Genomic DNA, 26,676 nt, shown 5'->3' on the forward strand with positions numbered 1-26,676 from the left:
TGTTTTGTGCGAGTTCATCACCACAATTCTACAGATCGAGAATCGAAGATGTTACGATACGTAAAATTTATGAAACGAAGGATCTATGAATCAAATACAAAGGAGCAGTGTATTAAATACGACGTACGATAGAATAATTCGAGGAATTTGTGTTTTGCAGGTCAAAGATCGATGAAAAGCATATTTCCTGTGCTTAAATTATATGTACTCTATTATATATTCTACAAATTAATCCGAGAGCTTCGTAAATGTGGGATAGAATTTTAGATTAATATTGAATTCTAAGGAAATCTAGAATTTCTTATCCGCTAACGGTGTCAATTTTAAAGTAGTTTTTATCCTTTTACATTTCATTAACTTCTACTTTGCTTCTAGGTAAAACGCAAGCTTCGTGTAAATCAGTACTTATAAATGCACATATATTTAAAATTTCTTATTTGAATACTCGTTCTCAAAAATATTTCGACAATTAAATTTCTCGAAAATATTTGTCTCCTGAAATAATGGAATATCTTACAGGGTAACAACTAGTTGATATAAACTGACGCTATCATCATTGCGTCCACCGATAGGTCTTTTATTCATTGTTTATACAGATATGAGTTCAATTTGTGGCGAGCTTTGTACCCATGTATAGCGTTTAATATCATGGTAATAAAGAAGCTTGAAGCATACATTTATGCAAACTGGCAACTGTTTTACATATTTTTATTCGCGGAACGTGTTTCCATGGTTACACTCTACAAATTTAACATGTATTTTAGGATATTTTACTACTGATAACTATCACCCTTAATAACGAAAAATTACAAACCTGTCATCGTGAATAAAACAAATTTCTTTTTTTAACTACTTATCAGACTACTATCGGAATCTTTCGTTGGTGTTAATTTACTACATATACTTATTAACTTGACATCGTGATATTACTTACTGGAAACTCCTAAGTAATTTTTTCATAATACACGCAAAAATACCATGTTAATTGCCAACAAATTACGCGTAAAGAGAAATTGCATTTGGAGTATCATAGATGCATCATAGGTATAATATACATACGCGAATGTATTATTAAATCAGTGAACGTATTATGCTAAACAATCTCTTCAATCTCTGCGCTGATAAACCATGAAATCGTGACGTTTTCGATCAGCGTTTCCTCAAAAGCACGTCCACTAGGTTTTCAGTTGATAACAATCGACATATTGCAGGAAACGGACGCTAGACTGCGGAGGATCTGGGATTTTCATCGCGACATAGCTTACGACATTGGACAGGTAGATCGATCGGTTTTCGGTGGTACGTAAAGCTTTTCCCGGGCTAGGGAAGAAAAGGTGGTATCCCGCGCATTCCGGCGGTGCACGTGGCACGTACACCTACCAACGAGTCGCGTTTTATATCTGCCGGTAACGTTCGCGGCATATTTTATACTCGCTGACTTATGTTTAATTCAGCGGAACACCGTGGCTCCGTAGCTCGCATACGGACAGAGGGATCGGCGAATGCGGGAAGATTGAGCGTAGATTGGCCGGGTCGAGGGAGCAAACGTCGTGAAAAAAGAACGGCCGGAACGGGTTAAAAATTGAAAACGCGGCAATAATTTATTTTCGCTAACATCCGAGCGCGCCTTCCATGTCGACCCGCTCCACGCCTCGAGCATTTCGATGCGCGATCGCCTTTGGTCTTCTCGCCCCTCTGACTTCTCTCACCTACCCCCATGTATTTCCTCCTTCTACGTTCGGATTAGACGAAGAATCTGTAGAAAAAATGCTCAACGGAGAAAAGATTCTAGATGGATGAAAGCATTAATTGTATTGTATGTGATTTGTTCTTAATTGATTTAAAGGGGACTGACTGAGATTAATCCTTTCACGAGGTATGTCTCGTGTCTTTTCACTGACAGTGAGATTCCCAAAAACGTCTTGCCCTATCCCGAGCGACTTCACCTAAAAGATCGGTCAACAATTCGACAGGTAAAATCTACAACACATTCGCGACTCTTGGTTTATGACGTTTTTATTGGAGAGGTTCTGGTCGGGGCTTTGCCATATTTGCGGTCGACCAACGCTCTCGCGCCCGATAAAGAGTCGACGGTTGAGAAAGAGCGATTCGCAGGAAAAGGGGATGACAAGATACGCTCTCGGAAACGTCTGACTGTCGCAGAAAATTGCGAGCTGGTGTAGGAGGTTCTCTGGTCACAATTTTCTCCTGTTCGTCCCACGTTCCGCCGACTGTCGTCACACCCGCGCTTCACAAAACACCGGTGGGTGGACTGTAGTATTTGCTACATCGTGCGGTGCGTACTGCTTTAAATATAACGCACGTTACACGCTCGCGGGACACACGATGTGTTGTCGTAGCGTGAATTCATGCTCGGATGATATAGTGACGTTCGCTCGAAAAGTCCGGATGATGAATTGATGACGCTGCGCGACGGTACTTCGTGCGACTCGTCGGCACTGTTTCCTTCGGATCGAGATCCATCTTACCGCGGGACGGTATTGTAGAGCCAGAGAATAGATGTTGTGGAAATTATAATTGGTCGGATAGGTTCCATAGACGCGTGAGGCTTTTCGAGAAATTGAGGTAGATCGGTGCGCTGCGGCATGATGATTTACGTCCCTAATATTTCAAACGACTTTGGAAAAGTTGTAATTGATCGACGTAGCGATTTATTTGATAATCTGTATTGGTTTTTCTGAAACTTATCATCAATATTTTATGTATATACTCATTTTATTATATCGTATACGAGTTCTGAAAATGTAGACTGTGCTATCTCTTGAAAGACAATCAATAAGATAACGGGTTGGTGTGGTCTTATATCAATAACTAGTATTATATGTATAGGTGATTATAAAAATGACCTAAGCTATATATTTTTCGTTTCGAGATATCCACGGTTTTGCATCTGACTCATGAACTGAATTCAAACAACTGCAGCTGTTCAATTTCTATTACTTTAGAAAAATAGTTTCAGATTATAACAAATAGACGCAACGCAAAGTAACCGTTAAATCCATCTTTTTTAGATTCTTGATAAGTCACTTTTATAATCATCGGCACATATGAAATTTATAAAGCCCATGAAACCTAATCTTTGCGCCAATAATATTATCTGTGTTACGTTATTACTTCTTTCTTCGTGTTATCGTCGATTTACAAGTCAATATGGGTTCGATAATTGAGAAGTTTTGTTGGTGCAATTATGCTCGAATCTTAATTGCGGCATATGCATGAATCTCAATCAGAAACAATTCCTATCTGTAATTTTATTCGCAATTATAAATTACCAAGAGAAATCATAGTTTGCAAATGCAACTACCTTATCTATGCGTATCAAACTATTTTATTGTTAAACAATAAAACAGAACACTGATCCCACTTTGAATCACCCTAATCTCCCACGGAGAAAGGAAAACATCCCTAAATTTAAATATAAAATTGCGAGATCATCCAAGAGAAATATAAAAGAACGTTTTGAACGATAAAATCACCAAGAGGGTTCTACGAGGACCGTCATTCTCGTTTGATATTTTTTTACCGGGTGCTCGTTGTACCGTCTTACGAAAGTACGCGCGTATATGCATCGAATACGGCCCGAAGAGACGTTCACCGTCGTATTTTCTATCGTAAAATCGCTGCGAACACTGTCGCAAGAATGGTCTCGTTCGAAACAGCCGCGATACTTAGAGCAGAACAAGAGCTCCGCTCTACGATTGCATCGACATTGCGGAGGCGAATGTCTCCGCGACTGGACTATCGTTCCACCGACAACGATGCAATCGAGGGCACCGATCGATGTTTCCTGCGAGGCTGCTAAAGACATAACGTTCTCATGTTTACGATACCTGGCCGCGACGATAATTCGCTGGGTAAGGGCGTACGTAGCCGCGCGAACGTATTATTCGCAGTTTGTTCGCAAGAATATGCTCGCGCGACAGGCGCGGCCTTATTCACCGTGCTGATACGGTTTTTACGAACATCGAACAATCCATGGCAAAGGTGTTACGTGTGTGTATGCGCCTTCGCAAAATTTCACACTCGTTTAAGTCTCGATTTTGTTCACGCGCGTGCGATTCCTCGGAGGTTGAGAATGAGTTGATCTTTGGATTCGTGATCGAAAGGTCAAACGAGGTATCGACCGAGAATTATGAAGACAATACGTAGAAGAATCGTATATTCGGTGCGAGCTAGTATTTTGACTCGGATATAGCTGGATCTCAATTGTTTTATTCTAAGACTTTTGAGAAGATTTAATCTTTGCATTACGAAAATTAGATAAAAGGCGTTATCCATGTACCACGAACATTCCATCATGAATAGATTTTAGTAGAAGAAATTATTCGTAATTAGTAATGGCGCATTATTCATAAGAGTTAGACAGACAAAGGAAACTTGAAAGCCTATAGAATATTTGATGAAAGTGGCCAGGAAGAATGTCTTTAGAATCGGTAGCACAATGCAACATTCTCCGGAACTCTCTTGAAATATGATATTTCTAGCTCACATTGGAAAGTAATATTAATTGCTCTCGTTTTTCACGATTCAAACGAGATGTAGACTGGCAACAAAGTAGCAGGGAAAGGCAAAGAAGATAAATGATACGGCAAACGCGATAAGAGTGTGAAGAAACAATAAAGGCCAGAAAAAGTGTTCCTGAAATATGATAGGCTAATAATATATCTTTGAATTGGATATTTGCGGTTTCTATTCTCTGTGTAAAGTACGAGTTAAACGAGAGAAAGGTTTCGCGAAAGGTCAATGCGAAAATTTGTGCCAGAGAATCGAAAGAAGTAAAAATAGAAAATCCTCCGGCAATTTGATATTTTCCGTATACCGTTCGAAAATAATCGAATGCCATAACATTACATATTTTGGTACTGTCGTGTGCTATAAATAGACGGGGAGTAGCAGCAAAAAGATAAATGTAAAAGTTGGAGTGAAATTATTGAACTAGATGTGGCATAACCAGTAAGTGATATAAATGATTTACATTTTACTTTTTCGCATATATTTGTATAGATTCGTTATTTACAATTAACATTTATATTTAAATCATATTAGCATGCGATAAAAGATGTACGGAAAAAGGAGTTGTGTAAAAGCTGATGTATATGAGGTTTGTAAATAGGGAGAAAGGTTTAACGAATTAAAAACATAAAAGCGTCGGTAAGATATGAATATATGTATATTAAAAATTACACAAATTCCTAGAAAAGATAATTCACATTTACTAATTTTTCCTACATATTTTTTCACCCATCGATTTATCCGTCTGTATCAAAATATTCTGATACTTCCTGATATTTCAAACAATGCTGAAACAAAAGATCTAATATAATATCTAAAATATCTAATACACAGAGAATCGATATATTTCTATTGGCTATAAAGTTTAATTAATCGAGTGTCAACGCAACGAAAGCGAGCCATGCATGAAAGAAACGAAAAGGCAAACACGAGAGAATTCATGTCTAGGAAAGAGAAAGGGTTCCAGCAGGCGTTCCTGGAACGTGGTATGGATGGCATCCTCGGAAGATAATACTGTATAGCCGCATACGTAGACGAGTACACGACGCGACGATTGTGCTCGCGTAGTCCGGCATTATAATGGATTCAAACTAAGGGTTTGTATTGAGATATCAGTATGTGGCCGGGCACCGGTAATGGCCTCCTGTTCTAAGAACCCGCCTCCTGTGTATCCAGAGCAGATAGAATATGCACGGTACTCTCTCTTTCCGCATGTGCAATGTGGTGTATAACTATCTATATATGTAACCGTGTAGCTGTAATCTCAGATTTCACCCCCTCTTTTCCTTTCTAACGATGCAAAATGAATTTTAATGTCGTTTATGGGAAACACCGCAGAACATTATAATTGAATCATTCCGAAATCACCTCGAATTTAGATGAACTTTATTCTTCCTACATTTAATAGTTTATATTACTGTTTCTGTAGTATTATTCGGGCAATTCGTAGCTAAATTTCCCTGTATCTTTACTCTTGGAACACAATTTTCGTTCGCAAGGTATCCAGATCGCGCCTTCGAATAATTAAAAAAGATGATACTATCTTCGGCAAATTTCAAACATTAATCACATTTTACAAAAATGAACAAAAATGAAAGGGAAGATCTACAGTCGACGCTACGTTCCTAAAGTCTCACATTTCATAGATGTCGCGTGGAATCCAGGATTAGACTAGATCGAAATCGCGGATCCTTATTGAGATATCAGTGGGTGACTGCGGCAATGGTGGGCCTTGATTCTCAGAAGCCGTTCATGTAGCGCGGCTCGCGTGCCCTTCTCGCTTCTGATACGCTGCATCGGTCTCTATCTCGGCATCATAACTTATAAACTTGCATTCATGAACGAAAAGGTGAGAGGGAGAGCGTGGTGCCGTAAATTCTGGCCGCGACGCCGTGTACGTGAACGTGTAGAATTAAAACTCGATACTATAACTCCTCGACAGATTTTTCTTTTTCCACCGACGGATCTGACGTTTACGCGTCGGCCCGCCGTTTGACTCAACCTTGATAAATATGAGTTGGAGCTCGCGCAATGCTAGGCTACAGGTGTGAACTCTTTCAGGATGCATTAAATCTTGCCAGGCGGAAGACGTCGACCAGAGGGATTCAACAGACGGACTGGCGGTGCTGCTGGATCAAGGAAATGAATTTCACCGGAATTTATTAGGGTTGCTGGAGAACGATCGCGTTAAGAGATCGTGCGAATGGTCGGGATCGGGATTATTCTGAGTCATGTGAGTCAGAATTGCTCGAGTTTGTGTGGATTTGTGAGAATTTGCGAGAAGTTTATGAGAAGAATCATTTGTGGAACACTAGAAAAATGTAATCAAGATTAGTGGGTTTGAACGTAGAAAAATATTTGGCAGAAAATACTGATATCTATTTAAAAGAATAAAAGATTCACGTTTTCAGATACAACTGCTAGAAGTAGTATCAACACACCAATTTGTCTATTATAGCATTTACGTTCAAGTATATTAAATTTCGTATCAACTTTGCTACTTTCATATGATTATAAAAACGTAATACTCTGAAAATATAATACAATATTTGATTTCAAAAAATGCTTCATTGGAAAATAAGGGTGTGCCAACACTCTCTGTAACCACTGCAATTCAGAGGCAGGAAGTACATGTTGCGACGAAGCAAAATCCTTTCTTTATTGAATATCTTGAACCCCGTGAAAAGTGTTGTAGATCTTTAAAAGATTTATAGTCTATTAACCCCTTAACCTAAGATTTACGTTCGAGAATTTTGGGCCGAAGACGTAAACAAGCTATTATATATAATATTATATATTATATTTGGCCCGATCATTGTACTACGGGCTACACCCGTAATATTTACGTTTGGCCCGATCATCGTACTACGGGCTATGCCCGTAGTTGTAGGTTAAGGGGTTAACTAATAGACTCATTCGTAGATATCTAACATTGATTATCATGGGAGGGCATTGTTTCTGTACCCAGAACGAATGAAGAGAAATAGAGAATGAAGTGCGGGAAGACAGAAGCACACGAATTTTGTAATGTCATTAAAAACAGAGGTCGCGGCGAGAGGTGTAGCATGGAAGAAAAAAAAAATAAAGAAGAAGTGGAAAACAGTCACGAGCGGACGAGCCTCAGGTATCGTAAATCACTATCGACCTATTCTATTCAAATGAAACTCGTGTTCTCCCTCTGTGCAACGTCTTTTACTCCCCCCTACCGTTATTTCTTTCTCTGTTCGTACAATGTATCCATGGATTTTGTTTTACTTGGAATTCCTGCGTTAACGAAAGTATTAGGGACTTATCTGATATTCCGAGCAAGCCGATTACATTTGCGATTAAATTGGAGCCATTTGTTTTCATTAAAAGGGAGAGGACTAAACTATGTTGGGGCACTACTAATGAAATCGCATAACCCTTTCATGGTTCATGTAACAAAATAACCTATGAACAAGTTTTAATGTATCATATATAATTCATTGCGGTGTCGCCTGTTAGTTGACCTCGTTACGTTCTTTAGGATATTTTCGTCATTTTCTACTATTAAAAAATTTCTTACGATTAAGGAAGATCTTTGTAAAACAGTACAAGCTTTTTTGTTTGTTAAAATTATCTTAGGAATATTTTGTAAGATACACGTATAATCCTAGTTTTAGATATTACACGAATAATAAAAAGACATAGAAAGCACAAGACATACATATATATAAATATAATATATATTAAACACATTCATGTAATCAAAATGCTAGTTACATAGTATGAGAAGGATCGACTAGAACCGATAAGAGAAAAACGAGAGCAGAAACGCAGCGGTATAATAAAGGCTGATTCTAGGACTGAGAGAAATCATCCAAGGAAGACTTTCTAGCTAAGCCAAAAGCGTCCGTGATTTCGATCGTCTTAAATCGAGGAAACGCGTTCTGCGCGCGTATTCAAATTACCACCACCGCCGGATCGTTGGAGCGTGAGCACGAAAAAACGAAAAGAACGAAGAAAAAGCTTTGAGAATCCGTCCATTAAACGTACGTAAAGGCCGGCCCGTATGTAGGCGACTCGCGGACAAGAGTATCAAGCGGCCTAACGGTAAAGCCATGTATCGAAGAAACTCGGTTGCTGCACGACTGCCTACGTACTTACCTACCAGAGACACGTACGTATTACGTATATACCTTTGCATTAATGTGCGTGCTCGGGTGCGTGAGCACGGTCACTTACGCGTAGAAAATTCAACCAAACAAGAAAAAAAGCTAATTAGCACGAACGTTAAATCTTCGCGAATGACCGGCTACCGTACATATTTTACGATCTTAGTAAAATAATGTGAAGGTATAACTGGACTAACATTTATACATACAAATATATGCATACCAGTTAACATTGCTATCATCAGCAGCTCGCTTTGATTGTTCTGGAAATTCGTAAAATTCTTGAAATGTGATTTGCGTGTTGACCTACTTTGTTTTCAGCGAAATTTGTAATATAGCGTAAAATGTAAAATGTTGCAGTTTACAGAGACTATTTATATGATTTTTAATCGTCGATGACACATTATGTCGTTAAATATTCGTATTTTTATCATATATAGTACAGTAATTAAAGTTTATTTACTCGACGAATTTTCATTCGCTGAAACTAATCTTAAGATACATACATCTACATAATTATTAACGTTATTATCTTCGACCAAACAGTTTGGCAAAACGACGCATAAAAATAATTATCACATTTTAATAACTATACGATTTTTCAGGATGAGAAAAATAATTCTTGCGAAACCTAACACTGTACCGTGTAAGTAATATCGTCATCAATCTCTATCATTACGAACACGTTAATAGTATATATATACATATATATTTATATCATATTATTTATATCATAGAAAATACGTAGAACTTAGTGACATGAAAAAAAGAAGCTCCATTACCAACTTCCGTAACAACAGAAGAGTTTTCTGATAATTTTCTGATTAATAATGGGATAATAATCACAAATGTCGTAACAGGAATTTATAAAAATATTCTTTGTCTGCGTTTGTATTCATCCATTGTAATTTTCACGATTTTTACACTGTATAAACCAGAGAGTACGCAAGAGAGGAAACGATAGGTACAATGCAATCTTGAACGTTTGAAAAAATTGCAGACATTGATATCCCTGGCACGCGTTACGTGATTAACAAGCTCTTGATGTTTGCAGTTTCACGTCTAACTCGAAAACGCATGCATTCGCGATTATAAAAGTAGAACGAGGGGAAAGCCAATTACCGCAAGCGTTTCATTCGTACAAGCGTGAACATCCTTCTCGCGTTAGTTGCACTATCATGAAAGTTAACAAACAATTTGATCGGTTGATTCGATATCCGACGCCCGATATAATACGATTAACAGGAATCAAGGTAATAAGAGTTGAAAGCAACAATCGACGCAGATGACGTATTGATTATTTTTACGGAACAACTCTGCCGAAACATTTTGAAAAATTAGATTTTAGCAGAAATGAAATCCCATTTTGTACAATAAAATATATGATTTGATCTAATTTTAATGTAAAATTTGTGCAACCGTTAATAATTGTACGTAAAAGTTATATTCTAATATATAATATTTAACTCGCGTATTAATCATAAATGACATTTAATTTTTATAATAACACATTCTTATTAGATTGTCCTAGATAAAATCAATTTTACCATGTAGTCATAGTAAACAGAACGATTGAGAGAAAATTAACGAGCGATTATCATAATCCTTATTAATTACTCTTGTCACGCGTCCACGAAACCCGTTACGTTTAATACTAGAAGAGAAAAATTCAACGACAAAGACCCTTGTAATTACGAAACCATCGAGGACGTGACACGGCTGTAACGCTCACGACGATCGTAAACGAAGGTTACGAGTTTCCACAGACGTTAGCAAATTTTTCACCGATTATTCTTTGCCTTACCATCGAGTCGTACGCGAAAATAGGATTTATGGACAACTTGCGAGCGCGTCAAACGTTTCGCACGATCGCACGTGAAAAAGAAAGGCTGATTATGATTATTATTAGAGGGTTTTACAGTGTAAGAGAAAATATAATCTCTACGGTATAAGCGCAGTAGTGTTAAATGAACACCTCCAGGCCGCGATAAAATGATGATTCTTCCAAGAATTTGCAAACTCTGAAAATATTTTATCGCGCCTAAAAGGACATGAGCGATAATTAATTTTTCTGAACAACCACGTTGCATGTGTTTTCTTAGATTCACATAATTTGCTTAAGACGTTAACCTTTGGATACTGCTGATTCGATGTTATTAAAGTTTGATATTTTCCAAACTGCCAGTATTTATGTAATTAATTTTGTTCTTCCGCAATAAGCAATTTACCAACATGCACAGCCGAGTAGTTGTATATTTTTCTTGATAGTAATGTTATTAAACCATTCGAAGATTTCTGTTTTCTCGGTGTTTGCAACTATTACTTTATAAACAAAATCAACAATCTTAAATGTATGCAACGAAAAAATGATATCGACGAAATGCTAAAAACATGTAACCGAGTAGAATGACGAAACACGGTGAAGTATGTATGGCATTCGTCAACGAGTGAAGAAATTCCATCATAGCATGGAGATTTTGCTGAACTTTCTTTCATGAAAACGGTACCTACTCGCGCAAGGAGAACCGTTCTAACAAAAACAGCGCGTCGTCATAAAATGGTAAAACCACAACACACTGTGGTAACTATGACGTGGTAACTATTTTGCATTTAAGGCTGTTATGAAAATAAGAGAAGCAAGTGCAACAATATCTATTTGCTTTTAATCATCCACATTATCGTCCAATTTCACTAAGAAAATAAATCTAACAAAATTGTAAAATTGAAGAACGGAAGAATGCAACTACAATTAAAATTTACGCGTGAACTCGATCGTCATTAAAAATGTTTTCCAAATACTTTTTCTAGTGCTTTCCCCCTATAATATTTGTGCACAAAAAAAACTGGATGTTTTTTCGAAATTTAGAAAGTCGACTTTCATACAATCTCTGTAGTCCACCTACCAACTAAGAGTTAATAGAAAAACCTTGTCCTTTCTACTCACGTACGCTAATTTCAAACTAAACGTTGTTCGTCGATTACGTACTGGCATTCAACTAATAATGCCGCCCATTACTATTCCGTTCAGGTCGTGGCTTGAACCTTCGTCTCTCAGTTCGAGTACGAAGACGTAAAAACAAAATCAGAGAAGCAAAGAAAACAGGGAAGGGAAGAAAAAGAAGAGAAAAAGGAGAAGAGGAAAAGGTATACGGAGGAATGAAAAAAAAAGGAAAAAGAAAAGAATGTTAGTTTTGTAGCAGGTACGGGACAAAAGCATGAATGGACGAGCGGTCCCGCGACGATTCTTAATTATGTTTGCATGACACGTGAGTAGTTACGGATAATGTTAGGGCAGACTTGGGTAATTGAAATGCACCCGCGTAACGCGGTGTAACAGCTGCTTATTGTTCCTTGTTGGTGCATGCACTTTTGCTCCTTCTATCTTCCTCATCCGGATGTGCGTGAAACGGTCGCTGCTATCGCGGAATCCGGTCGCACTTGGACGTCTTACGTTCGAACGTCACAGAACATTAACCGTAAGTATTACTCACCGACCTATTCGCACGCGCATATTTGAGGTCTGGCTATTTACCTATATGCTTTCTAAAGATGATACAGGCTGCAAGAGCCGCGCGCGCGTCTTGCATCATGAAACTATTCATTCGATCAATTAATTGATTTTCCAACGTTATTAATGGTCCTTTCCTGACGCTTGAAACGTACGAGAGCTGCTCATTAACCTCGATCGACTGGTGTATCTCGTATATTTCGCACACGTGTTCTGCGAATATCTTTTTTCACGTGATATAATTATGTTTGATGGTCAAACGACGCATATCGATAGGTAAATTAATTTTCAGTGGCGAAGTGTAAGGTTTGCGATTAAAGCGATTGTGGTAATCGATTGCTTGAGTTTTGAAATGGAACTTGAGAACATTACACGACGATGTGATGCAATTATGTTTGGAAAAATGAATACGGCAGACAAGCTGTGTAGAAGGTTCATTAAAATATGTTGCGACCATTGTTTCTAGTTTAATTAGCTTAGTTAAACTGTGAGAGAATTCACTCGGTTCGACGAAGCATCCTACAATTAGTAGCACAATCACACAAGCTAACAGTAATTGCAATGGATTTATGAAATTTTAGTTGTAACGATGTAAGTTGGAATTATTCTATTTGAAATACATACATATTTAGGGAAATACAATCTAAATTGGAAGAGAGAAACGTTATTTCAGAAGATTTGCTGGCAGATAATGAAAGTTATACCTATTATGTTAATTAAATATCGAATGAAAATTCTAAAGCATCTAGACACGAAATTTTCTAATATTATCTTGTATTATACATATTTCTTCATATTTCTTTCCAGTCAATAAATTGTTACTAGTAGCAACGGATGTAGGCATTGTTATATAGAATATCTGGTAAATTAAGCAAAACTATACTTAACAACAACTTAATAACAAGTAAATAGTCATCTCACGTAATTATATGTACTTACTAAGTAATAGCGAACTGTTCCTAGGAAAGAAATTATTCAGTTATGTATAAAATATAGTTTCTCCACCGAGAAATTCGCCGTTATAAAAGTTCGAAATTATGCATAAAGCCATCAAACAACTTTTCTAACATAGAAACCGCTACAGAAAACACAGAAAATTATAAAACCAAAGCTAAACGAAAGTTAGATACTAACTGTTTAGTGGCTTTCTTGTAATTCTTTCTTCTAACCTAAAAATTTCATTAAAGGAATAATGTCCACAGTATATGTTTATAAGATATTTTAATCAACTGGTAGTTTTCTAAAATCATGACATCTATTAAACACTACATATAGTGATATTCCATCGAAAATGGGAAAATTTTCAGCGCAATAAATAACTAACCAACGAAGCATATTTTACAAACTGAAACTTATATGAAGCATTCATTAATTCTGGTATACGAGGATCACGTGAAAGGGATAAAGCAACGATGCTAGCTTCCAAGTAACTAGGAATGGATTTGTTAACATCGAATTAGCGTCTGAAATCCGTTTATGAGATGCATCCACGCGTACGCGAGCGTTTTGCTGGGGTCAATTGTCGGCAAGAATTCCGTGTAATCGTATAAGATGAAAAGGTGTACGTGTAATAAACGAGGTGAAAGTAAGAGACGGGCGCCAACGTAGTCTAGATCGAGACAACGAAACCTTGAGTGTATCACGATTCGACGAGCAACAACGTTTCGTAAATGATCACACGCGGTATTAGACGGTATCTTATCGTCGTTGACTCCTGCAATTCCTTAATTAATAACTCTGTTATCTCACTACATACGACGCTGACAGACACGAATCTACTGAATGACTGAATAAACACACAAATGGAGAGTACGAATTATCCCCTTATACTCCTTTGATAATGCGAAATTATTATTAAACTTTTCATATTTTTTAACTAGTTTTCAATATTCGACATTTTGAATCGACAGATACCCAAATTACCAATATCTAGAACACTGCATCGTGTCCGTGCAAAGTCCCTAACTATCCACTTTACCACCTCCATTGATTCCCAGTAGTAAGGGTCAACGAAAAATGATCGTCCACTAGAACACAGACATTCCACGTAGCTCGAAGAAGCTATCGCGATTTATCGTCGCTTAGGACATAAGCATCGCAGAAAATAAAGTGGAACAACGGTCTATTCTCGCGGATCGGGTATTAAGAGCATGTGCACACACGAAGCGAGCAAATCGTTCTGCAGGACGGGAATCCCCGGGAGGTAAGAGCGTTGTTGGTGCGCTGCTCGCCGCGGCAACAAAGTATATTTTAAAGGCGGTACCACGAGCCGAGAGGAGATGAACGGACGAGGTTGAGCGACAAGACAAAGAATATCAGCTCGTAATGGCCGCTGTAAATTTCGCGTTACCGAGGCCGAAACGATACACCGGCCGACAGACAGACGGATGGACGTTCACGTACGACACAACGCGTAAAGGGACGCGTTCGGTCCCAATGCAGTGGGGAAGAGATTGTGAAAAACGCAAACTGAGGACCATCTTCTCGTAATCTCTACTTTCTGCCGAAATCCATCGACCATCAAGGATATATCTCGATTCGTTAACTCTACCATGGCCCTTGGATCATTTTTAGTCATTCCTGTTTTTCTTTTGTTAAAGGATTCTCTATTTTTCAAAGAAATAGTAAGTTATCATTAACGTAGCCTCTCCTATTACATGCTAGAAGTGATATTTAAGGAATAAAATGATAAGGAAAGTTTCGTTTTCTATAAAATTCAAAAATGCTTTTCTCGTGGAACAAGAAGGCGGTTGGATGGAAGAAATTCCAACCACCATAACAGGATTAAGTAGGAATAATTCCCCGAAGGCGTTGCACGGACCGCGATAATTCCACGGCGAAGGACACCCTCGAGAGCCGGCTTCTTGGGCGTCTTTTTGCGAACAAGTGTCACTGGACGCAATGCGGTTTGTCTGTGACGTGTATTATCGATACATGGCGAAGATATTGGGTTTTGTGAGTTTTTCGAACGACGTTTAATGTTAGCGTCAACGTATGGTAACGATATGTTTAATATAAGGAGGAAATGATGGGCGGATCAATTGAGCTTTTGAATAATGGAATCTTGATTACTGTAATTATGTGTAATTACAGAAAATTAGCATTATGATGGTCCATGTTCCATATTTATTTAAGAAATTAAAATTGGTGGTATTTTGGTTAATGGTTCCTTGACTGACCGTGTTCGGAACTTGATAAATTGCCCATTTAAATCATTTTATTTCTGAATAAAATATATCTGAAGATCCCAAATACCGATTAAAACATAGTATGAATATTATTTCAATAATTTTTTACTCGGCACTTAATATATTACATGCAAATATTCAATTATATGCGTTAACGTATATGCGTTATAGGCGTTTAAACAGCCGAACTAGAATATATAAGATGAGTAAATTAATGAATAAGATTTAAATGAATGAATTAAATTTTAATAAAAAAATATATAGGTACTCTGCAACAATATTGCTAAATATCGAAATCGTAATTGCGTTTATCATAAATTAACGTCAAAAATAAATCAATCGTTGCTAGCACACATTCAATTCGCCAAACTATCTCATCGTATCTTTATCACGATTTTCTTACAGCCAATATCCAGGTATATCGCTCGTATTTATGCAACTGGCGTTTCAATATCATTTCACACACGGAGAGTCGTGAGAACTCGCGTGTTTTCAAGTTCCTTAGAAGCTACTTGCTGCTTTCTTTCTTTTTATCGTTCCCTCCTCCTCTCGCGGTCGAGCCGATCGCCGCGCGTAACTTTCTCGATGCGAACCGGAGAAATATCAAGGGGCGATCGACCTTTGAAAAGTTGCCTTTCGAAAATCGGCGCTCTCTAGCCTCGGCAAAGCCTCGACCTCGCTCGATTTATCTCTCTACTCCGCGGCATATAAAACGCCTGTGTATTGATCATTACTACTATTTGCGTCAATGCTGACCACCCACGTGCACGCACCGAACGCTGATTAATGCCTCCGATTTCGGGCTCCAGATCGTTGCTAGATCGTTGTAGATCGCGGCGGGCCGACACGCGAGCTGGCGTCACTTTTGCTACACGTACCGACGTACCGCTCGATCGTAACGGTTGTGCAAGGCCTCGCGCAACCACTTTTCAGGCCTCCGCGATACGGCCTTTCTACTGGTATTTAAAGATGCCATTGATATTCGTCAGTCAGCAATAAAATCGGGCGTTAGCCGATTTAATTTATACGAATAACGACAAATTACCTTACCTCATTTCATTTGACGAGAGAACAGGGAATTTTAGCACAATTTTTTTAATCGGGTCTGATAATTATGTTAGCATATGACACGACAAACATAATAAATATAAATAAATATGATAAATCCAGTTTTGTTGATTTTCTCATCTTAATGTTATTTTATAATTAAGAAATAGTCTGAATTGAATTGAAAATGAGAGAAGATATAAGCCCGTTAAAAGTAATTTACAAATTAACAAATTTTTGTAAAAAAGAAACCTAAAATACAGCTATTAAAGCGAACAATATTTTAATATCGTCCATAGTTTATCATAATCTTTCAGTAGGCATTATAGTATTATGACAAGCAATATTTTTAAAATTTGAAAAATATGCCAGTACTAAATATCACGTGATCACTTTTCAGACCTTGGTCAAATGACCTTCTTATTGGTGTCTAGAGATACCATTGATCTTCGGTGTGGTTAATACCACAAACTCAGCCAGCATTCGAGTGGATTTATTAATATCATGTAAATCGATACGACTTTTCGTTTTGTCTTGAAATCGAAGCCATGATTTGCGAATTTCGTATGGAATAATGGATAATAAATTTTTTTCCAATTTCATTACTTCCAATAAAAACAATTTCAATTAAGTTTAAGAAATTAATGATGTTTGACTATGAAAATTGAAAGGCGGTATTTGTGTAAAACTCAAACGATAATAAAGCCTCGACTATTATACTTTCTCGGGTCAAAATGATATAATTCCAAGGTACACGCTAGATTACGTCGGTGATAATAACTACTGAAATGATTCTCGCGAGCGTTAATTTCCCAAATATGTATTTCCAAGCAAAATTAGATACGAAAAAAGGAGTGTTAGGAAGCGAACAATTCTATACTATGTTCTCGATTCGTTATGAACACATTTCTTTTACTTTCTACATAGACCCTACGCGCGCTAAAAAAATCTTTAAATACGCCTAGATTGCAAGACTGCTATTTATTGAAAACTGATCCCTCATTCTTTCATTTACTTATAAAGTATCAAACGAAACAGCATTGTTTCGTATCTTTTAACAATCATATTCGAAGCAAGTATAACGACTCTGGTAAATATTCTGATCAGTGGTATACGTATATCGATGTATGTACATATATCAATGAATCTAGCGTTGGTAGAACGAAAAATCGACAAATCTCACGTATGTAAATCGGCATTGTTCGCAGGACGTTGCAATGATCGCTGTATTGTGCCGTATGCGTGTAAATCCGTGCAACCCAACTGAAAAGTTCGCAACGTTCGCCGGAGAACAAAGGGGGTAGACACCTGAGTAGCACGCGGGGAAACGCGGTTCCGTCGGTGCACTTAAACATTTTTTCGTTGGAATAATACCGGCGAATTCTTTGGTCCGTTTGGCCCCGAAGCAGCGTAAAGAACGGAGGGTGAAGAACGAGCAAAAGGGCGAAAGGGGACAGGCGCGATGCGGTTCCAGGAAAGTCGAGAAGGTCACCGCGAACTCTTTCTCGACTACCAGAAACCAATGAAACAATGAATCTACCGAAAGAATCCACTCGAATTTTCGTTCTTATTATTATTTTACTCGAACAGATGGTTTAAAAATAACTAAAAACAACGATCACTCAACTGTGCCAATTTCTTAAAAAAAAAAAAAACGGTTTGATATTTTTATTTTGATATTAAGATACTGATTAGTTAAATCTATATATGCCAAGTTTCCTATTATCTGTAAGTCTTTTAATCCAATTTCGTATCTGTTCTCTATAAAATTCGACTAAAAAACATTTTATTATAGGGATAATTATCTTTTGTGTATAAAGCAGCAAAGACCGGATTTAGATAAATCATTGGTATTTCGTGAGGCAAATAAAATTTTAAATGACATACATTAAACAAAACATTTAATTCGAAGAAGCATCTTCTGATTTAGAGATGAGAAATAACTAGGCTCCAGCGTCTTATTCAGAACGCCTACTTGGTCTTTCCTGTTTATACAGCACCGCGTGTCTTCAGAGTCTGACAATACCTTTGTGGCGGCACTCGACAGCGCAAATACCACCACTCAACACTAACTAACACTGGACAACGGCAGCGCAGTGGTTAGCGGCTTACGAACGTTCAGGACCTAGGTTCAAATCCTGGCGCCCATAGTCCGATTTTTCTTCCACAACATCTAGGTAAATAAGAAGAAAATGCAGCAGTAACCCCAGCAGCGACATCTACAGCCAGCAGCTACAATTATCACGGACAACACTTATACCTCAGCTTCTTCACGTTGCGTCCTCTGAATACCATAGAAAATCCACTACTTCTTTCATCGCTGACTTCTATCTGTTTTTCCTCATATTACCAAGCGGTTCTTTCTAACTATAAGATATAAATTATTTTTCTAAATATCAACAAATGAATTATTACGAATATATTTGCTATTCTTATGAAAATTTCCCTAGTCCTCATATTTCTGAAAATACAGATTTCCGTGATAAAACATAACATTTACCATTCCCTGAGCTCGTACATCGTCTACTCAGGATCCAAATCGTTCGAATCGCCGTTCGAATTCGGTCACGCTCAGCTACGTGCAACTCATTCAAGGACTCCGGTTATATCGTTTATCAATACGGTCTAAGAGAACTCTATTAATAAACACCGCGATTTTCTTTTCCCCGTGCCTCGACAACGGTACTCCTCTACACTAAGACGAGCAAGATCGTAATTACAATCTCGCGAGTCCAGTTATATAACAAACGCGTCTAACGTTTCGATGTTGCGTATCTCTTTTGTTCCTCCATTACGTACTATGCGTCTGTTTGACACTAACTAAAATGTTAGACAAAGGTCAACACGCGAAAACATGCTACGCGGATGGCGTTCTTCGCATCTCGTGGTGACGCGGTACGCATCGTGAAAGCGCGATCAAAAATAAACGATGAAGAAAAAAAAACGAAGTCGAATCCGCAAAAGTCGCGTCATGGAAACGAGTCCGGTGCAATTACTACGAGGCCTGCTATCCTCGGACCAGGAACGAACGACCAACCACGCCCTCGCTAATGCGAGACCGGGACAGGATTTCGAATTGCCTCGGCAAGGACATCAACTATATACAACATCCGACACAAAGACCGGCTAGTGAGATTTTTAATTACACCCTGTTTACGTGGTCAGCCGTATGTCTGACTGCCTGTTTGTATGTCTGGCCAGCTCTAACCGTCTCTTCTCCGACCAACCGATTTATGATGCATGAACGCTATTCACCATGCTTAACTCAAGTTTCGACGATCTCCTTTTCGGATAATTATCCGGGTGTTTCGCGGTTGTTCGTGAACATAGAATTCCGCAAAAGATTTGTGTTACATAGAAAAAGTTGGGTATGGATATGGTGAATCACGGTATGATGAAATAGACTTCTTTTTGACGTATACTTTAGGTGTGAGAAAAAGTTTTACAAATGGTTGCGATGAACCATGATCGTGTTAGATCGTTTTGTATTCTATGGACATTCGTGATGTTGCAAACATATATCATGCGTAGTTTGAAAATATTCATTTTTCAAATTCAGGATCTTATTTATAAATACGGTGTTTAAATAAAAGGTATATCGAACGAAGGTCGTATGAATCAGGAAAGTATTTATGCTCCTAAAAATCGTAGCGAACAACGTACGCACCTGTGTTGTGTCGCTGTTTTATGAGTAATTTTATGAGCACAATAAGATACAATTTTCATTATAGGCAAAAAAGATACGCGAAAGAAACTTGTACGGATATTGTAAAAGTGTTAGGATTGTATATCTATTTAAAACTGTAGAAGGTAACACGTAAAATAATAAATGATAATAAATTAAAAAATAAAATAATAAGTGATGTGTCTCGAATTAAATTATAATAGCGGATATTGAGAAAGCTTAATAGTGCGTATTATGACGTAAACGCTTCAATGCTATCACGCAACATTACCAAAAGTCTAAAATAGGGTTAGGAAAAGATGAATAAGTTATAGGAATCATCACCGTTAGATGTACACGCAAAATGGATCACTGAATGTACTAACGTTAAATATTAATGTATAAACGCAAATGTAATTATAACTACCATGGTAAAATATCGCGTAAAAGAGACCGACAAAACTCGATACACACTAAATCGATAAATCCATTAACATAAACACAAACAGAGTAGATACTTTATTATTCTTAAAATTTCCACATTAACTTTGCCAACTGATCGAGTGCAAATGTCGAAGTGAATACGGAATGAAGTATCGTATTCAAGAAGAGGGAATATTTTAATAGGAACAACACTCCGTTCTAACAGTTCGTTAAATGACTTTAAGAAGGCTGAAAACATCGATAACGTACAACTAGCCTGTCTTAAAAGAAAACTTTATGTGTACAATTGAAAGACGAAGGTGGCAATGCAGAATAGCGAAATTTTAGATATATCTAATACGTGAATATGGTAATGTAAAATTCATGTCGTCGGGCTTTACAGACCTCTTTCATGAATACATAATTCTATTACAGAATATACGCATTAACCACTCGATGAAATGGAGAAAAAAATGATTTGAGAGGCGAGATAAAGCAAGCCCACATGCGAAATAATTGTCCGCGATATAAAAGCGGAACTACGATACAAATTTCCTATGAGTGACATATAGAGAACTGTAAAACAGAAATAGGTCGAACAGTTACGCACAGCTCGAGGAAGAAACTTCAAAGAAGAACTGCAATTACGTCTTTTTCGAGCGAAATAAAAATAAGTTGTGAAAGCGAAATTCCTGACCGCTTCTTATTTATTATTATCTGCTATATATACTATACTATTACCTGCTATTTACAAAGAAAAAAAGAAAAACACCGACGAGCAACAAACAATTTTAGCGACTACATTACACGACAAGTTTATCGTCAAGTTATCAAGAATGAAAGGAACCAGATAAAAAGGAATGGATTAACCGTTCTCCCCTATCAATTCTCACCTACCGCTTTACCTCGATTTTGTGTACATAACCAGATAAAAATTCTGTATGCTTTGAAAATAATCCGAATGTCATGTCAACCAGAATATTATAACTGAAAGGAAATGGCAACTTTTATATCGAGTATCCCGAGGAAGTTTTAAATTAATAATTAAATTTTTTATCGAAATGAATTATCTGTTTACTCTGCTTTATCCTGATCGAATGAAATAACAAATTAACCGAATTAAATATTGCAATTACAAAAGTATAACAGTAGGGAAAACTTGACCCTAGTTGATCGAGAAACATCTAATTATGTGATTATATTATGACCGGTAATTGGTACAGTCGTAAAACAAAAAATGCATCTTCTAATGAAATTTCGAGATAGAGAAACAGCACATTTTGCTTCGTTTTTACTGCAAAATTTTCCATTACGTACCAGTTGAGTGAATTTCTCGTATCTGACTATCATCTGTTTAGTTGTAGTAGATTCGAAAGTTAGCCTTCCGCGCGACCGTCTCCGACTGTTTGTGTCTTTCTACAACAGGGCCGTATCTAGTTAAACAAACTGGGACAATGCGTTCATAACAGCGAAACTGCATTTTCATCAATCTACGCGAAAGATAGTTGTATTGAATAATTTCAATTATACTCAACCTCGATTAAATTGTAGAACAAACAGGTCTATTTTGACTCGTAGGAAATTATGAAAGAAGAACGCGACGTTCATTTGCATAAAATTCAAAAGACACCGGATGTATTTTGAGTGACATATTATTCAAAATAATTAATATGAATTTACGTGTAGCTTTTGTTAATAAAAGTCTATTTTTTACTAAAATAAAATTTATGAATTATATAATATTAAATGGAGTATAGGTTTACAAATATCTTCAATTCGTAACAGCATTGATAATGAATTATGTTAATCGTTTAAATGAAGCTCAATTGAATCATAAAATATGTGTACAATTACTTTAGAAAGAAGTACACTAGTAGAAATACTAATAAAAGGACACTTTAAAAAGAGAAGTACGAGTATGGAAATTCGATTTGAGTAATGAAACTGCAGTTGTATGAAAATGCTACATTAATCGTAAAATTTCTAACGCATATAGCAAAACAAATGATGATAAAAATTACGTGTTTGTACTTTATATGCTGCTATATATTATTTACAATACACATGTCTGTATGAGTACGAAAACGTTCGAGGAACAAAAATATTATGCAAGGTGTTTCCTAGAATCCTGGCTTTTATCCATCGGTGTAGATATTCCAGTCAGATAAATTTATCTCGCTGATTTGCAAATACATCTCGAGAAGCAGCAATTTTAGAGACAACTAACGAAAGGACAGATGTTACGTACGGACACAACTTTAATCTTCGCGGAAAAATTATCCGGGTCCTCGTTGACAGGTCGACGACGTTTTTGCTCATTATCGTCAACCAGCCGGCTTAGAATGGCATTTCACTTATAAAACACCCGTTGCCTTTAAAGTGGCTCGCTTAAATTAATTCTAATTGCCGTGCGTACGACTTGCATGCAAATAAGTTTTACCTCAAAGAGCCTCGAGAGTTTTGTCAGAATTCACTATTAAAAATCGCGTTAGTCCGTTACCCTATTGTTTTCTGAGAATAGCTAATTTTTGAGAACAATCATTAGTCAGTAAACTAAAATATATTTTGTAACGTTTTATTAATTTTGAATAATGTTTCATTATCCTAGATTAATTAAAATAGATAGAAAGAAAATAAATATCGTGACTTCTTCTTCTAGTAAAAAATTTTAATGTTGTGTTTATTGTTCTACTGAATTGTAGCTTATAATTATATTTCAGTTGAAATTTTATCTTTTATTCTATTTTATTATACTTTATTTTATTTTATATAATGAAAATATATTGTTGTACATCTTGAGTATCGAGTTAATGTATCAGTTAATGTTATAGCATGTAGTATGGTAGCGGTTACAAAATTTGCACTTAATTATAATTGTATTTATGGCGAGAGTACTGTACGTTTAAACAGTGTCAGCTTTGGCGCGAATTCTCTCCCTACTATTACGTACGTATTCAGAACACGACATCTAATTCAAAACATTACTTCGCGTACAATACAATTTCTTAAATCTATTTTAGGAAAGAGTTTACATTTATGATATTTTTATTTAAAATTTGACAGTATATTAGCGTTTTTTTCTGACTGAGTAATATTATAGTCTGACAAAATTTGACTTTCTTGAAAAATCAATATGATATTTACATTCACTAACCTAAGAAATATCTTATAAATGAAATACAATTCTACACTCCTCCAAAAGTTAGATAAATAACAGGAAGCAATTGTATAATTAAGATTTATTCGATTTGAAATAGCTATTCAAACGCAATATACACACGATCAAACTGTTATTGAACGTATCTATTCACATTTTATAGCTCGCAGCAAGTAAACAAAAACAAATAGCTCACCGTCTCCACCATGTCGAAGCCACCACTGTATACCATCGTCGTATTCGTCGGTGATTCTCTTTGTGCTATTACACTTTTGACGATTTTTTCTCCGTCTGCCTATTGACGCTGCCTTGAAGGGTAGCAGTCGATCTCTCGAATCGAACAGAGAGATCGACTCACTCGCTAGAGTGGCTCCAGTCTTCACGTGAATGTAACGCGCTATGTAAGATTCGCTGTATCGTCTTCTCACCCAATGTTTTGTTTTCTTCGAGTCACTTATCGTTTCTTCTCTTCACCTTGTTCAGTCTCTATCTCTTTCTCTGTTATGTCTCGTTCGCTATGTTTCCTCGCGCGTTTACTAACCTCCTCGACTTCTTGAGGACTTCGTTTGCCGCGTGCGACTGACTGACTGACCGAACAGCGAACGCGCGGTCGCCGCGAACGAACTTCGAATTCGAGCGTATCGAACTTAGCCGAGCCTAGCCGAGTTTCATCGAACACGACTCGACCTACTATCGTGCGCGCGCCTCTCTCGCGCGCCTTCCTCGCAAAACTTCCGACAATCCTTACGTATTGGCACCCTCTGCGGAGCCGATCTATTCCTCTGGGTCACTTGAACGATTATCTTTAGAAGTTTCCTCTTCCTTTCTTATATCCCATCCCTTCCGTCCAACCGTCAATTTCAACGTGATAACCTCGAGAAAGTAGCGAGTACAGTACATTCACTTGACATATTCACGTGTTTTTGAGGTTCTGTCAACTCACATATCACTTGATTTTCAAATTTCTTCAAATCACACTTATGTTATACGACAATTACACGAATTCGAGGTAGGTGAAGGTACTTGTTCAGTCGATTATAGCGATTTATACGCGTGGCATATCTCGAGTCACCTTTGGTATGACTGGTCTGAACGAACGGCGCGGGACGAGTTCGTTCAAGCCGTCGACACGACCTACTAAAGATTCCTGCGCATGCGCAGTATTCTCTCCGTTTTTACCGATGATTCTATAACTGTAATTTCTTAACAATTTATAATTATTAATTGTAATAATTTATGAAATAAAAAAGAGACCAATCTTTTAAGATAAGCGTTAGGACTTCATTTCAACAAATAGATAGTTTAAATAGAGCTATACTTAGACAACTACAAGCATCGAAACAAAATTTTATGACGTATTACATGTTAACGTGGACATTACGATAGGGAAACGTAGAACATATGAAGAAAAAGAGAGATATGAACAAAGATGGTATCATAAAGGGCGAAAATAACCGATGATAACTTTTGTTATGCCATTCTTTTCGCATGGGTCGCTAGAGTAGAATCCGCTACTAGCCTTGATCCGACAGTAAATATCCCGGTACACGCTTAGCGGACTCCTTGGAAACGCACTCTAACGATTCGCGCGAGAGCACGCAGGTATTTGCGTGGGCGATTAGTCAGCGATTAGATCCGCGACACGCTTTATGGAGGAAAAGTGGACACAATAGCCCTTTCTGACTTATGGCGGTGCAGGACGATGGCGCCGTTGGAGGATTGTGAAACGGATTCCAGGCCAGACATTTGTAAAACTTTGCAAAGATCAAACTATCAATAAAAAGCCGGAAATTACTAATTGCTTATGCTCGATCATGTAAATGCTAAAGATAATGGGAAGATGTTTTTCAAGAAAAACGGTGATTCGATTACAAGGAACAAAAGGGATTATTTGGAAAATGAGAATATAATCTATGATGAGACAGGAAATTAATTCGAGGACCACAGTAGATTTAAGGAATATGTACAATAGTACACAATGGTAAAAAAGCATAGAGATAATCTGTTGCACCCGTACTCTACGACAAAAACCACTCCATTCAGAAAACTTTATTCTTTATTTGCGTTGCTTTCTTTGATGAGAATTGCAATTTGCTCATTCATACTATACTTTACGAGACCTCAAAAAAGAGAACCGATTTGAAACGCATTGAATCTTATGAAAAATAATTTTGCAAGATATTTAAGCATCATGGCGTCGTTTCTACTATTCTACAATACGTACGATCCTACAAAAGACGAAATGCTCAGGATTCTTAAAATGTTTCGTGGCAACACTAGCAAAGACGCATGCTAGCGCGCATTATAGATCATGCGATCGTCGACTAATCTGATCGGAAGAAAACTTTTAGCGCAAACGTAAGCATGAGATAAATCGGTTTACTAAAAAAAGTAACGGAAATCGCAAATTACCGTTACGCTTTTATCCACGGGAAGAGAAAGAAGAAAAAATGATTAACTTAACTTTGCTAACTTTGAAAGTACAAATTAACTTTTAATTATATCGTTCATAATGTAATTCTGATTAGAGGAAATGATCAATCATGTGGCAACGATCACTATTGGTTTTTGTATCTACGTGCGTCATATATGTAAATTTGTTCCTAAATTCTCCTTTTAAAAAAGCATCGAATGAACTAAGCTCGCATGAAAAATCGAACGATTACGTGTGTCTTTCAAAAAAGGTAGGTAGCATTCGCTTCTCTCTTTTTCTCCTCTTAATTCTCTTCTTTCGACTGTCTTACCTTTACATCAGTGACTTTCTAACGTTTTATCCAATGAATCACAATCGATTGTGTTTAATATTATGTGGATCATTTGCTTGGGTTATTAAATATTTCAATTAATTAACATTATTGTGATTGAATATATAAAATTCCAGCTACCTAATTATGACATTACGGAAATAGATTATAAGAAGATGATTATTTTTAAACGATTACAAGAGAATAGGGTGGTAGCAGTTGATCCAAATTTTTGTTTCACGAGATTCTGTTTTGAGCAGGCAAAAAATTCTTATG

The 26,676-nt window shown here is 37.1% G+C and overlaps 1 protein-coding gene across 1 annotated transcript in view; it reads right to left on the reverse strand.

Annotated features, from left to right (window-relative positions):
* Positions 1 to 24,765, reverse strand: part of LOC117211030 (DNA-binding protein D-ETS-4) — a 58,629-nt gene extending 33,864 nt beyond the window's left edge. Inside the window, exon 1 of the mRNA XM_033454583.1 lies at positions 23,853 to 24,765. Coding sequence (XP_033310474.1) covers positions 23,853 to 23,888 — 36 coding nt within the window. The 5' untranslated portion in view covers positions 23,889 to 24,765. The remainder of the gene's footprint in view (positions 1 to 23,852) is intronic.
* Between the last annotated feature and the right edge of the window lie 1,911 nt (positions 24,766 to 26,676).

The sequence above is a fragment of the Bombus bifarius genome, unplaced genomic scaffold, assembly GCF_011952205.1.
Source record: "Bombus bifarius isolate JDL3187 unplaced genomic scaffold, Bbif_JDL3187 scf7180000008214, whole genome shotgun sequence".
Taxonomy (NCBI): domain Eukaryota; kingdom Metazoa; phylum Arthropoda; class Insecta; order Hymenoptera; family Apidae; genus Bombus; species Bombus bifarius.